The 12,231-nt window shown below is 35.8% G+C and overlaps 1 protein-coding gene across 2 annotated transcripts in view; it reads left to right on the plus strand.

Annotated features, from left to right (window-relative positions):
* LOC149797646 (histidine--tRNA ligase, cytoplasmic-like) overlaps positions 1-12,231 on the plus strand; it is a 48,660-nt gene that overhangs the window by 31,220 nt on the left and 5,209 nt on the right. For both annotated transcript variants that reach the window (XM_089962548.1, XM_089962550.1), the window contains exons 8-12: positions 1,594-1,687; positions 2,332-2,459; positions 4,024-4,096; positions 9,522-9,700; positions 10,406-10,522. In XM_089962548.1, coding sequence (XP_089818674.1) covers positions 1,594-1,687; positions 2,332-2,459; positions 4,024-4,096; positions 9,522-9,700; positions 10,406-10,522 — 591 coding nt within the window. The remainder of the gene's footprint in view (positions 1-1,593; positions 1,688-2,331; positions 2,460-4,023; positions 4,097-9,521; positions 9,701-10,405; positions 10,523-12,231) is intronic.

Genomic DNA, 12,231 nt, shown 5'->3' on the forward strand with positions numbered 1-12,231 from the left:
AGATCTGTGCCCGTTTCATTACTTTTCCTTCGAACATCTGAAGTCGGTTAAGCCGTCCGTCGTCGACATGTACTTTCATGCACCTGTAACTTATCTTATTGGTCCCCCAGGCTGTTCCATGTTACAGATTCATATGCTGTGATTCTTCGCTAAGGCTATGTTGTTGGAATCACATTTGGCCGATTTCGTGTCATGGACTCGTCTATTGAACCTTTGCAGTGGCTGTAATTAAACAGCACAATTAAACCAATATGATATCACAAGGTTAAGTTTAGTCAAAACCCAAGCAACTTGCGAAAATAAAGGGCTCAAAACAAAATGATGGTGGGGTCAAATTGAAACTTTCCCCAGCAAAGTGTAATGGAATTATCCACGTGCAATTGACCCAAACACAACTAGATCAACTTCATGAGGTCAAACAAATGATTATCTCAAAAACATCATCCTATAAAATAGGAAAAGGTAGGGTTGTTGTTGACGTCGACGTTTCAGAGTTTGTGATTTTACGAGATCAATCTGGTAAACTTTTTTGGGTTTTTTTTTTTGTTTATTTTCTTGTTTCTTTTTGTTTTGTTTTCTTTGGGGTTTTCATTTTAGTTTTTTTTTATTGGGGCTTGTTTTCTTAAGCTGCTAGACAGTCGTAATAACTTGACCGATATCAACAAAATCGTGGGATTTCCGAGATGCTGGTCGATACTGTCAATAATGTTATGAAACTCAAATCTGTCTCACAAATGGTATATGTTCTGAACAGTCCGTGGTACCATGTGTGTGTGTGTGTGTGTGTGTGTGTGTGTGTGTGTGTGTGTGTGTGTGTGTGTGTGTGTGTGTGTGTGCGTGACTTGGATTTTTAACGTAGCCTTAACAATGTTTCAGTGATGTCGCTACGATGTCTGCAGTGTAACAGTTTATAGTGATGTCTAGCACTGGGGCATCATGCCACAGACATGTAGCGTCATGTCCCACCCAGTCCCGTTATCCTGACGCCAGGCCGACCAGTCCTAACACTAATCTCTTAATGCATAACGCCAAGCGAGGCAGCTGTTAGTACCATTTTTGTAAGTCTTTGGTATGACTCGGCAGGGGATCGAACCCACAATCTCCCGCATACGAGGCGGACGCTCTAGGCCACCGGGGCGGTTCCGTGGTACCTTGTAGGATCATTAAGCTTCACAATGAGATAGCCACTTAAGTATCACTGAATTTGCGTAGGTATTATAATGGGTTGATATCTTTGAAGATGGAAACATTTATGAAGCAAAACAGTTTTCTCTTGTTTGCTTGATAATATTTACTGGATAATAATATGGATACATTATCCGAATCCTTCTTCTTTTACATTTGTAATCAAGACAGGCAGTGCATATTTGCTTGAAAAGTAACTGAAGTATGAAGAATAATTTGACACCAGTCTCTCCATGCGGATATTGCCAATTTCTACTTCCAAGAAGGTGGAAGACAAACTTAAGAACATTTCTTGCTAAAAACAGGCTTGATTTTATATATATATATATATATAGATAATGTTCAGGTGATTATTATCGAATAAACATATTTTACTCCAAAAATTGGTTTCTCTTTCTCGTTTGACAGGCAAGTTGGGAAGATGTTCGAGCAGAGATGGTGGATGAGAAAGGATTAAACCCAGAAACTGCAGACAGGATCGGATATTATGTTAAATTTCAGGGTAAGTTCCATCAGTAAAGGAATTTGGTGTCATCGTTCTGGTATATGCCTGCTCATGGCTCAAAAGGAAATGTACAAGTTATGCTTCATTAAACCTATTTTTGACTCTTTCTTTCTTTTGTAGATCCGATATGTGTATAACATTCAATTTACCAATTAAGCACAAGTGCGCAGTTTATTGACATTAACAACAGGCATTAACAGCGATTATATGACATTGATAATAAGCTAAAACGTAATCTTTTAAATTTTCAATATAGTTTACGGTTTTAATTTTTAATTTAAAAATGAAATTAAACATGTTATAGTTTCGCACGAATAATTTAAGGTTGATAGACAGCAGTGGTATAAACAGACTGTATCACTACCCTCATTGTTGACAGATGGCTAACTCATAAAATGCGCTTATTGTTTCAAATCTAATTATTATGACCAGTGTACTTATGTACATTCTATAATTAACTCGTCGTGATGTTTACTTAATTTTACCAGTAGGAGCAATAATGTGTTATTTTGTTCTGCTACCAATTGTGGACTCAAAATAGTACCTGCTGGAGCAGTATTCTTTAACTTTCTTTCTATCACAAGCCTGGTTTTTTTAATTTATTTTTGATAATATTGAATACTTTTTTTCTCGTCATGCAGGTAGCATGGAATCAATAGAACTGCTCTTGAAAGACGAAAATCTTCAGAATCAACAGGCAGCTGTAGAAGGTCTAGAGGAATTGAAGCTGCTTTTCCTTTACTGTGAATTATATGGCATGGCAGAAAAGGTAATGATTAACACCTATATAACGTTGTCTTGTAGGCACATACTGTAACCGAACAAATAAAATCACCTTTTTCATAGGGTACATATTTGTGTTATGTCTCATTGCTTACAGCCATTGAGTCTTGATTGAGTCAAGATCGCCAGTCTGTATATAGGTCTATCTGTTCATCTGGCATACAGAAAAGCTTGTTTAGCAAGATTGCACAATAAAAAGCAACTTAGGAAAAATACATTTTACTTATTTATTTTAGATAGTTTGAACAGATTTTCAAGAGATTATACCGATTATTTAATATTTGATTTTTGTATCTTAAAAGAAGAAACTATTTGGACCATTGTGATTAAATGCTTTGCAACAAAACAAATTTAATCATGATTAGGCACAGCCCCATTAATGCAAAATACATTTAGTTTACATAGTTGTATCTTGATAATCTGATTCAAGCTTCAGGCCAGACGCTTTTTCAATTGTTTACACATTTGTGAACTTTTTAAGCTTAGATTTTTGGGCTGTGATTTTTGTGGGAGCATGAATTTGTTTTAAATGTGAATCAAGCATGATGAAGCAAAACCAAAATCACGTATGCCAATGAAATTCATATACGTAGTCACAATATTTTTTCATAAGAAACAGATCTAGCTACAATATTAAAGGAAGTACTTACAATGCGTTCTTCTAATCTACATCTTGCTACATGAATACTACATGAATAACTGACAAGTCAGACTTTGCATTGTTGTTGACCTATTTGCTAACTTCGTTCACTTAAATATTTATGTCTAATCTATTCTGATTTAAGTTAGAGAAATATAGGTACATTTAATTGCTGAATGTATTATGCAGTGCTACTTTATACTTGACTGTTCGCAGCTTCAGTATCCTTGATTATAAATAACATAATCTTATGTCATGTGATAGATTTGGTATTAAATCATATGTCATGTAGTCACTATTAGCAATCTATTATTATGTTACAGATTTCCATATGAATCTCTATGTTATTTATATTACTGATATGTGATCATTTAATGATAATGTGTAGAAAATAAGCAGTGTTGATTTTTCAACTTGATCTAGTTATCTTGATACATTAATTTAAAAAGAAATGTAAAGAGAAGAAAGCAAACTTATCCACATTGTTATTTTTCATATATTGTTCGCTTCTATGCTCAACTTCATGTATAAATTTAAGAAAGAGGAAACTAAATGTATATTCTGATACCATAAATGTCTCAGCCTCATGAGTCATAACAATTGTCTCCTCTTGCAAACACGTACCCTTAAATTTCCATTCTCTGATAAATTTGTTCCTCTAGCACTGTTTTTTGTATACTGTTGTATTGTTTGCTTGAATCGGCCTAATTAGGAACTCAACAAAGCAATACATTGATTATATGAATCTTGCAGTATGTCCTTACATTAGTCTTTGTGTTAACAAAATAGATTTATGTCAGTGGGAAAGTTTGTTTTTGTCTTTCATGTAAACCACAATGAAGCTTTATTTCAAGTTCTGTCTGAACAAAATTAGAACTTAAAATGAGCGTTTCTTGCTTTCTCTTTTCAGGTTAGGTTTCATTTGAGCCTAGCCAGGGGTTTAGACTATTATACAGGCGTGATTTATGAAGCTGTTTTGCTAGGTACGTATGTATGTCCTAGAAACTGATGAAATGCACATGTGCAGTATACATTATTTCTTTTAAGCCAAGAGAGCGGGACACAAAGAGAGAAAATGTTGATGTTTCGATTGTCAAATAAATGAAACTTTTTGTCTGATTCATGTTGACAATACCTGTATACCTAATAATAATTATAGTGATGTAAATATACACTGAATAGTCAAGTCTATACTCATCACAGTCATGTTGCTCTTGCTTCAGTATCTAAACAATGAACATTTGCAAATTACGTCTATACAGATTTGAAGTATTATGTTTGAACCGAGAGACGTTATATATTAAACTTATTAACGTAATACAGATACTGGATATAAGCAAAGGCATATCATTTTGAACAGCAGTCCTTTAAAAGCATAAAATTTTTAAACCTTAAAATATGTTAGTATGAACTTGAGATTTGTGTCAATAAGTCACGATGGATTTTATTCCGGGAAGGTAACCTCGTTGGTTGGGACCTGAAACTCCAAGCCCTTACTAAAGTTCAGACTTTTATTACTTCAAAACTTGAACCAATATTAAACAATTTAATTTCAGAGTGCAGATGACTCATCGCACAAGTGAAATGGCAGAACGGATGTAACCTAAGCTATTAGTTATATACTAAAATCAATTAAATCTCACACTGAACATTGACACAGGGGCAAATAGTCAGACAAAATGGTGTTTTGACACTTCTGACTCCTATTGAAAGAAAGACAACAATGCACTAAAATTTGGACTATTTGAGCATGATAATACAAGATGTACACACCAGCAGATTTCTTCTTTAACTACATTACCCTAACGCGGTCCATTAGACGTACGTCACGTTCCTGACAAATACATACTCCCAGGCATGTTTTAAGAACAGAACTGTTTAAACCATGTTTACCAAGGTGAACAGAAGGTAAACGAAATATCCCTTTGAATATATTCATTGGCACCAAATCGTATAAATTCATTAGTTAATACTTTTAAAGTAACATGTTCTATATAATTGGCAAAATATTTTGAATTAAATCTCTGAAAACAGGTACTGGAACATTACAATAAAAGCCCATTACTGGAGAGTGGTATGTCTCATATAGAACAAGTTGCAGAGATGAAGTGGTATGTGCCAATCGCTTAGGTTCACATCTACCTGACTCATGCACTCCTTCTGAAGATGAACCTCACAGTTCATAACCTGCCAGTGTCCATTGACAATGAAAACGTTTTGGTTGTGTGTATTGGCATTCACTCTGTGAGACAAATTTCCTTTATTTATTCATCATTGAATTTTGGTAACGTGCACCACCAAATACAAATTAAGCTCTTTCAAGGAATGTAGTTTAAATAATTAATTTTGACCCTATTGTTTAAAGATTTGTGTTTGTACATTGATATTTTCGTTAATATCTATTTTACAAATTTTCCATTGTTTACCTTGTACCTTTAACCTTGTGAAATTTCACCTTTACCTTTACACAGACGGGCTTATATAAAGTTGTTTGGAACATTTGTTTTATATCTGTATAACTTTATCTTTAGTTACCACAACACAGAAATTAAAGTGATGACATGCTTTTAAATTTACATACATGCAAACAGTTCCTAATCTGAATCGCACTCATCTCAAGACCTTATAAATACCAAATCCACTTCCGCCGTTCCATCATCTGAGATTTCTTGCAACAGGGAAGTATACTCCAGCTATATTTCTGTCTATATCTCGCTGCATCTTTATCAGACAAGAATAGTCTGCATTTAACCTATCTAACTTCATTGTAATTAGCAGCTCAATACGATTTTAATTGCTTCACATTCGGTCCATATTATATAAGTTCAACTCTTCCCTTGACCTTGTCTTGAATTCTATTTAAGTTATCTTTTGTAACATGGTGCAAAGTCATGCATGTAATTTCCGTATAAAATTCGTTATCTTTACTGCCCTTTCCCATAAATTTTAAATCTTTAATTGATTTGATATGTATATGATTTTTCTAAATTCAATGGGCAGGATTTAGAACGTGTGTTGTAAACATTTCGAGATAAATGATGACTGATCACTATGCCTGTATATCCATTGTATGGGGAGCAGTTCGTACCTATGTATGGAAAATTATCATATCAAACGACTTGCAATGTGGGAAATACACTATCACTGATGTGGATGCCATTGGTCTCACTGACAACGCTACCTCCGTGGACACTTCCGACGCTGCAGATAGTTCCGCTTTTATATGCTGTACCTTGGACCAGTACCGAGACATGATCTGGTGGCCCCTCTAAACCAACAGCAGAACCGAAGTCAACACAGACTTAATCCTGTATTGACTACGATGTTGTTTCTAAGGACATCCAGTGCTGGACTTAGATACCAAATGCCAATTAATTACATTCAACTTCGGCACTGCCTCAACTAGCACTTTTAACCTATAAGACCGGATGCTGTCATGCATGTTCCTGTTTTGCACATGCTAACGTGAAGACACACATAGCGCCTGGCAATTGGCCATCAAAGTTTCAGCTCATTCGCTGACCCGGATCTATGTACATAAGTATATCTGGCATTGGAATCGGGAACGTGACGGGATTTTCGAACTATGTCCAGTCCTGGCTTTAACAACGCGGTATCACAGTCGGTGACTAGTCTCAAGTTCCTAAGTACCAATCCTATGAACGTATAGCAAGTAGATCGTCACTGGACAGTTCCATCACCAGTCCTGGACAGTAGATTATGCAGTGAATACCTGGATATAAACGTGATACAACAAGGATGGATTCTGAGCCTTTTTAACCGTCCTGAATAGCTTATGTTGCCCTCTGTCGTTACGTGCCTTACAAAAGTCTCTCCTACCAGCACACTCTTCTAATTGTGACGATTCAAGTGCAAATATGCCATCTTCCTTTTCGATCCAACAACCAGAGAAAACTCAGCCTCCTGTGCATCAGTCAAAGAGATTTTCCCAGCTGCTACCACCCTAGTTTTGTCTGCCTGCAAATTGCATATAGGTTCTTACCAATTCCTGCAGCCATTGATCTTTCATCATGAAAGACCAGCCACCACTCAAGCCACACTCTGGTCGAGTTAGTGACAATCTTTGTATTTTTTAAAGGTCGCTTCATTACCCAAATGTCAATTGGCATTTCCTTATTCACAACAACTTGCATCAAATTTTAACCCAGTGAGCTACAGTATATGCTCTAAGTTCCCAGATATCGACATAGACAATGCCGACCTGAGACTTTTCTACCTCCTTATGCGAGTGTAAACTGGAAATCCTTCCTCGACACACAACAACTGATTTGAATAGTAGCAAGAGAGTTGATATTCGACGTTGTTTTTATAACTGTTTTACATCATTCTGAATATAGCCTACACTGTCTCGTCAATATCCCCGGTGACAGTTAGACTTGAGAGTCAGTTTCCAAGATGGCTCTTGTGCTAACATAGCACTCAACATTAAATTCCCACAGCCATAACTAAATCCACTAATCGACAGCTTGTGGACAGAGATGTATACCTCGCTGTGTCTACTATCCTGTATAATCAACACAACGTCATTCTTTGATTGCAACAGGTAACCAAAAAAAACCTCGCTCATTATCAGTGGTACATAGCCCACCAATCGTGGCCTAGGAGGGATGAAATAAACTCAACGCCCCAACTCCCAAGTTATGCTGAATGTGGAACACCGCTTTCGATCCCTTTTTCTCATCGCGGACCAAGTTTCACGGGCTACCAATGGCAATGCACGAGGAGACTATGATCGGTTCGAAGTCAGCTTATCCCCCTATCAACCGGCTGGATATTACGCAATGTTTTTATTGCCTTTACTAATATTCCAGAGAGATACAAAACTTCAATTTCAAGGCATAATTGTTCATAATTTTGTTAAATGTCGTGTCTGTTTAATTTTGTTATTGGTCTGTCAGAACCAGTAAACATCAGTTGCTGGAAAAAGATTTTACACAACTTGACTGTTTAATCGCTTCTCATCGCCCTCTTCCATAAAGATGAGGGAAAGAAGTCATTTTTCCTGAATGTTTAATCACGCTTAAGCCCTATTAATTTTCTGAATTTGTTTGGACTTGTTTCTACTCTTAGCATCAGATACATGATTACTTTCACCACTTTTTAAAGTAGCATTATTGCTTGTTCCATATTACAAATGGTACAGTGTGCTTACAGTTATACATATTTACAATTTGCGTATGCCCGCCTTGGCAGAACTTGTTATGTCATGATGTCTGTCTATCAACAATATACATTTATGCAAAGCAACATTTCGTAACTATGAACAGTTACTTTGTGGACGGCTTGCACTTGGGGGCAAAATAATGATTTTAATACCATGATCAAACGGCTCGAGGGTATGATCACCGTCACCGAAATCAAAAATCATTTTAGTCCCATAACATTAGATCTACATCGCACATCTATATCATGCTTTATGAGTTGCTTTCACTTTAAGTGGGGATGAAGTCTGACCATTTAGCAGCCAAAATGCCCAATGTCAAGATCACTACAACAGAAAGTATAAAAATGATTTGTACAAAATAACATAGTGCAATCTTGTAGATCTGGACCAAACTTTGACGTTGTCTTGCTCTTAGAGTAAAGTAAAATCAATTAATTGTGTGCTACAAAGTTACCTCTTTACGTTGACTATAACAGAAAGAAGATGCTCGATTTCTGCTTATTAACATCATTTTATTCTACATTACAAATCGGGACAAGACTTTTTGGACGGACTGCGCTTAGTTCATAAAGTAGTCAATCGGTTTTAAGATCCAAAGGTAAATGGGACAAGTTCATTATGACTGAAATAACAACAATATTTTTTAAGTAAAGTTAAGTTCTCGAACAGTTGCCTTTACCAAATTCTGTTAATAACTAACACATTGGGTAAGGATCAAGCCCTTTTGATTTTAAGTTCGTAGATCAACGATCACGATTACTATGGCTGAAAGATGAGAATTGGTTTATGCATTATAACTTTACTTATCGACCATGTATGTTAACCAATGTTTATAGAGGGCTTGCACTTGAGCTCCGGTGAATGGTCGGGATCACTGTGGGACAAAACAATATGTGTTGTTGCAGAAAAACTTTAGTTTACGAGTTTAACAATAGCTTCATGTAATAAAAAATATCAATATTCAGGAGTCTAAAGTCCATATGTCATGGTCATGATTAATCTAATAAGAAATGAATAGTTTAGTTAAAAATCACCTACCTTGACCGGAGCCCTGGTCGATAAGGTTCATTGGACAATAATCTCCAGAGTCAACTATGCCCTACATGTGCTTGCATTGAAGAATAATCAATATAAGCTGAGTATATAATGTGTTATTCAATGCAGCCTAATGTACTGCTGATTTACACAATCACAAATGTTGAAATTCGACCAATGAATTTCAGGATACACTAATAAGCCTGGGACAAAGGAGGAGGAAAGTCTCAACGTTGGAAGTGTTGCTGGAGGAGGACGCTACGACGGCCTTGTGGGGATGTTTGATCCCAACGGAAAGATGGTACCATGTGTGGGTGTCAGCATTGGAATTGAAAGGGTCTTTTCTATTCTGGAACAAAGAGTTTTGGTAGGTGTCTCTGTAAAAACTAGTGGCATAGCATGTGCAGTGAATGTGTCAATAAATGGAATCTATAACAAACCTTCAGAATATTAAATGATCTTGTTGGCTTTCTTACCGTACATACATACCAACTGTAAACCACAAAGACCCTGACAAAATTTGTTCTACTGATTACTCTTAACAAGTGAGTATATAAGAAGTTATGCCGTTAGACAATGCACTTAATGAAACGCTTCTATTTTGTCATTACCCCATTTTTACTAGTCTTCCACTTGTACATGTTATCTAACACATTCTCTGAACTAAGGTATTAATATTAATATTTGCATGCGTAACATACTAAGCATATAATGTTTCAGTGTCATATATAGTTTTACAGCGTGTAGCATAATATTTAATTGTTACTTAAAATTCTTCCTGGGACTTACTGATGGCAAATCTCGAAACTTCCGGTATTTCATGTGTAATATCAAACTGCTTCGAAATATTTGTCTGTTTTAGATCTGATTATATATATGGAACATACGATTATTGGCAACGATAAGAATAAGGCCTTCCAAAACATCTTACAGTCTTCTGTAGTTAGAATTATAAACATCATGGCTGGACTTGTAAAATTGAACTTAGTTCAAGTCATGGTGATATGCGTTTGTAGATGCGTATGTATGTATACTTCCCCGTTTCATGCAAATGTTCTGTGGCTATTTGCAGACATCAAATGCAAAAATCCGGACAACAGAAACAGAGGTGTTTGTTGTTTCAGCCCAGAAGAATCTTACAGAGGAGAGAATGAAGCTATGCAAGGAATTGTGGGATGCTGATATCAAGGTCAGACTAAGATTCTGTGGAATTTGTCTGAATAAAAATACAGACATATACCTCCACAATTACGTATTTGTACGTTATCTGAGTTTTTACAATTACGTAAATATATATATTTTACAGTTTACTGTCAGTGATAATTTTATCACAAAGAGGGACATTTGGAACGAGACGACATTTTTATTTTAATGATTTAGTTTGTTGGTTTCTGTATTAAGATACTAGCAACTTGCAAATCTAATGTTAGATGATATTTCGGACCAGCTGTCTATTTCCATTACAAAGGATTTTGGTTTGATGAGTGATTGTCAGTTAACTAATCTGATTTTAGGAAAGATAATGGAAGTGTGGGTGCAGATAATTATTTCTATTTTAATGGATGTCAGGTTTCAGTTTTGAGTGAAGTTTAAAATACTAAGCTAATCCCAGGCAAAGAAATGGAATTCATTACCAGACAGATAGTTCCATTCAAACGGACTTTCGTTTACTGATGTTTTGGTGATGAGAAGAGGTATCGGATGTGCTTGTACAATTTATTCAAATAATAACGTTTGTCGGATGTTCATATATCATGCATAGCAGTCTGTAACAAAAATAATTGGTTGGTACATTTTTTCATTCATTCATATATATATATATATATATATATATATATATATATATATATATATATATATATATATATATATATAACAGAAAACTTGTTTGACGCATGTATACCATGCGTATCAGTCTATCAAAAAAAAATATTTTATAATGCTTGCAATGCAGTTGGAAAAGGAAATGTAACTGTTGCATGGCTGTCTTGTATAATGGTCTGTAATAGTAATTCGTCTGACGCATGTTTACCATGTAATGAAATCTAACAGAATATTTGGTTTATGCAAGTTTACGATTTAAACATTATGTGACAGAAAACGAATTTAAAGCATTTACCATGTACTTCAACTGTCAAACTCCCTGTATGATACATGTGAATAATATAAAACAGGCTCTGTATGTGTGTGTGTGTGTGTGTGTGTGAGAGAGAGAGAGAGAGAGAAAGAGAGAGAGAGAGAGAGAGAGAGAGAGAGAGAGAGAGAGAGAGATTTGGATTTTTAACGTAGATTTAACAATTTTTCAGTCAGATCGCTACGATATCTGCAGTTTGGCAGTTTATAGTGAGTCTAACACAGGGGCATCACTCCGCACACACATAGCATGATGTCCCACCCAGTCACATTATCCTGACACCAGGCCGACCAGTCCTAACACTAACCTCTAAATGCTGAGCGCCTAGCGAGGCAGCTGTTAGTACCATTTTTGTAGGTCTTTGGCATGACTAGGCCGGGGATCTAACCCACAACCTCCCGCTTCCGAGGCGGACACTCTAACCATCAGGCCACTGGAGCAGTAACTTGTCTGACGCATGTTTACCATGTAATGAAATCTAATATAAAATTTGGTTGATGCAAGTTTACGATTTAAAGCATTCTGTGCCAGAAAACGAATTTAAAGCATTTACCATGTACTTCAACTGTCAAACTCCCTTTATGATGCTTGTGAACAATGTAAAACTGGCTGTAATAAAAATGTATATGATGCCAGTTAACCATATAAATGTTGCATGTATATTATGGATATATGTCTGTAATATAAAACGCATGCATGTTTACCATGGATTACAGTCTAAACTTATCTACTGCTTGTTTACCACGTAGTGTTGTCTCTAATAG

This window comes from Sinohyriopsis cumingii, chromosome 6 (assembly GCF_028554795.1).
Source record: "Sinohyriopsis cumingii isolate HCF-2022 chromosome 6, ASM2855479v2, whole genome shotgun sequence".
NCBI classification, from domain to species: Eukaryota; Metazoa; Mollusca; class Bivalvia; order Unionida; family Unionidae; genus Sinohyriopsis; species Sinohyriopsis cumingii.